At 34.9% G+C, this 3,682-nt stretch overlaps 1 protein-coding gene across 1 annotated transcript; it reads left to right on the top strand.

The window, feature by feature from the left end:
* The first annotated feature begins 831 nt into the window (after positions 1-831).
* Positions 832-2,732, top strand: LOC137837029 (uncharacterized). Its single transcript, XM_068645849.2, has 2 exons — positions 832-1,609; positions 1,711-2,732. Exons 1-2 carry the CDS (start codon positions 1,450-1,452, stop codon positions 2,580-2,582), a joined length of 1,032 nt encoding a protein of 343 aa, XP_068501950.2. The 5' UTR covers positions 832-1,449; the 3' UTR covers positions 2,583-2,732.
* The last annotated feature ends 950 nt before the right edge of the window (positions 2,733-3,682 follow it).

The following is a 3,682-nucleotide window of genomic DNA, read 5'->3' on the forward strand; positions in this document are numbered from 1 at the left end:
GTTAAAACTTCATAATATAATAGTGTCTAACATGGTTTATTCAAAAAATAAAAACAAACAAATGTAAAGTGAGTACCTCCATATGTTTGTCCATTTCTATCATAAAAGAAATAATTTGACAATGTTGGTGGGCTACTAATAATGATGCAAAAGACTTGCCATGATTGGAATTAAAACACCCGTGAAAGACAACGACTTCCTCAAATTTGACAACTAGATTTTCATATTTTCCCACATACCTTTCATTAATACATAACTCTATTTTCCCATCTTTTTCACATAAACTTTTTATGACCAACATTTCATATACATTCGAAAAAATAATTATTGGTGGATATTTTATGAACTTAAAGGAAATAATAAATAAAAGTGTGTAATGTTTTTTAATTATATTCTATTAAATTCAAAGATATCTCTACCAAGTCCTTTCTATTGATAATAATTCCTCTAAAAAATAGAACAATGAACTTGTGGGTTTTATTCATATATAAATTTATAAACTTATGCAGAAAGCCGCAAACAAATAGACAAAGTCTTAGAAAACATCACTTTTGGATCATAACAAAACACCAAACTCATCCAAACAATCACAGATAAGTTCAGATAATATGAAAACTCATGCATAAACTTCAAGAATATGCAGATTTATCAACTCACATGATAAAAGAAACTTGAATAATTGAATCAAACCCACTTAATTATTGCACTACACTTTTGACTTCAAATCAGAAAATGGTTCTTCATAAACTCTTGAAACTATCATAGTTTTATTTTAGCAGCATTGTCACATGCAGCATCACATAAATAATGCACCTCACAGGTCATCCTAACACAGTTCATTAGTTTGTCTAAACTCACCCTCTGACATCTACAACTTCACAGGTGTCATGTTAAGCATTGTCTTTGCTCTCAGTGTGACTCCAGCAAAGACATATTTCCTACGTGTTTGTCATTTGTAATGTCAAATGTCATTCTCACAAATTATGTGGTTACTTTCTTATATAGTCTCGTGAACCAACAGGACCAAACCTTTGTCATTTCCCACACCAACAAAGGAACAAACATCCAAGCAAATTTTCTTGTATTATTACACTATCCAAACCAAAGTGTATTATTATATTACTTTTATGCATCATCGTTATCTTTTACAGATTTTTTTTTTATGAAACAGAAACCGAGAGCTTATCTTTGCCCAACTTTTACACCACCAGCAAAGTGGTAAAACAGACCACAAATCACTTCTTCACACATCTATCTATGGGTGGTTTTTGCATGATTGAATTACTAACCTTTTTTCCTGGTCTGGCTTCTGTTTTCGATTGTCTTTATATCATATAGAGGGAAAGAGACATTAAAGAGGAACAAGAGCCTCATTATTTATTTGGAAGCACAACCACCAATTGGTCTTCACTCATAGACACGGTTTCTCAAAAAACAAGCCTTAGAATAATGTCTTGGATCCTTGTAATTCTGTTTCTCAGCCTCACATATGGTTGTGTTTCTGAGGCTAACCATGACAAGAAGCTTCCTTCTGCTTCTGTGGTTGGCACTGTCTACTGTGACACATGTTTTCAATTGGATTTCTCAAGAGGAAGCCATTTTATTTCAGGTTCATTTTGCTTCTTCTATGGATGCCCTGGTTCAGTTTCATATCCTATCATGTCATACCCTTTGAATTTGGTGGCTAATGTCTGGTTACTTCCTGTGCAGGTGCCTCAGTAGGTGTAGAATGTAAAGATGGGAATTCAGTACCAAGATTCAAGAAAGAAGTGAAGACAAATGAACAAGGAGAATTCAAAGTGCAGCTACCTTTCAAAGTGAGGAAACATGTGAGGAGAATCAAAGGGTGCACTATCAAGTTAATAAATAGCAGTGAGCCTCACTGTGCTGTGGCATCAGTTTCCACCTCTTCTTCAATGAGTCTCAAGACAAGAAAAAAAAGAGAAGACGTTTTCTCAGCCGGGTTGTTCTCATTCAAGCCCATTGAAAAGCCAAACTTCTGTAACCAAATACAAAAAAGTGTTCAAAACCCCAAGCCACATGTTTCTGTGAAACCCTTTTCAGGATTTCCACCAAAAGTTCAAACCACAGTGTTCAAATCCAATTCAGACAAATCTCATTCAAATAAAAACTTAGCTGAAGATTTCTTTTTTCCTCCAAATCCATTTTTTCCACCACCATTGGTTCCTAACCCATTTCAGCCTCCTCCCCTCATTCCAAACCCCTTTCAACCACCTCCTCTCATTCCCAACCCTTTTCAACCACCAAGCCCACCACTCATTCCCAACCCATTCCAGCCACCAAGCCCACCACCGCTCATCCCTAACCCATTCCAGCCTCCTCCAACCCCACATGCACCACTCATTCCCAACCCATTCCAGCCTCCACCCAGCCCACCACCATCTTTGTTTCCTCCTTTTCCACCAATAGTAATACCAGGTTTAACTCCATCACCACCACCACCTCCGCCACCAGCACCAATCTTCCCTGTTCCTCCTTTCCCTCCACTATTCCCACCTCTATTCCCTCCACCTCACAGCCCTGGCACACCCCCTGCTTCTTCCAAGAATACTTCCCCCTGATTAACCAGATCTTACCACTCATCATGTAAAAATTTCTTAACAAATATTTGTAAAATAAGAAAATAAAAAGAGTTAAAGAGGTGATTTTACCTTATTACTTCATTATTTTCTTCTTTTCATGAATATTTATTGAGAAATTTATCTGATTTAGCTCTGTATCGTGTACAACACACATATGGGTATGATATAAATAATTAGACATGGAGAAGGATATGTTGAAAATAAAAATGATACATTCTTGCTATATTAGTTATTAGTAATAAATATGAGGATCTTCACATCTTAAAGCTTCAATCTTTTAAATTTCTTTTACTTGTTTGACTTGTATCTTTCAATTTTGAATTGTTCTGAAAATATGCACATTTATAATTGTAATCTATCTATACTACACTTAGGATAGGAACTACTTCTAGGATTTTTTTTACACGTGTCACCTCCACAATTTTTCTTCAAAAAATAAAAAAAAATTAAAAACGAGTAATCTTTTCTCTCTTGGCTTATTTATTAATTAGGTTATTTGAATTATTTTATTTTCTATTTTCTTATTATTTATCATGAACCCAGGTTAGACGCATAGGGCCTCTAGATTCTCACATAAAAACAAGGCAAGAAAATTGTAGAACCAAACACTACACTAAGGTACCGTTTATTTCTAGGATGGTACTGTTTTAGAGTGCGTTTACTTCTAGGGTGGTACTGTTTTAGAGTGGTAGAGTGGTACTGTTTGCCACGACGAAATTCGAATTCTAGAAAGAGAGAATTTTGGCTCAAAATGTAATCACCTAATTCATCAACGTACGAAATAACATTTCCCTAATTACAACGTTTTTTCTTACTAACCTTGGTTTTTGTCTAACTTGCCAAAAGGTATAGGAGTTTTTTTTTATGGAAAAGAAAGTAGTGAAAGAAGAAGTTGGTAGATGGAAGGAAGCTAGTGAGTTGGAAGTTGAAGCTAGAAAGGTAGAGATTGAAGAGCGTGACATTTATAAGAAAATATTGTAGGATAGCAGAAATTATTTTTTCATCCCTTACATTTTGAGAGCATACTTCTTTCCTTTTTTTAAATAAAATAAAATGAGATATTTTAAGGGTGTCTTAAC

This window comes from Phaseolus vulgaris, chromosome 4, assembly GCF_051622355.1.
Source record: "Phaseolus vulgaris cultivar YP4 chromosome 4, ASM5162235v1, whole genome shotgun sequence".
NCBI classification, from domain to species: Eukaryota; Viridiplantae; Streptophyta; class Magnoliopsida; order Fabales; family Fabaceae; genus Phaseolus; species Phaseolus vulgaris.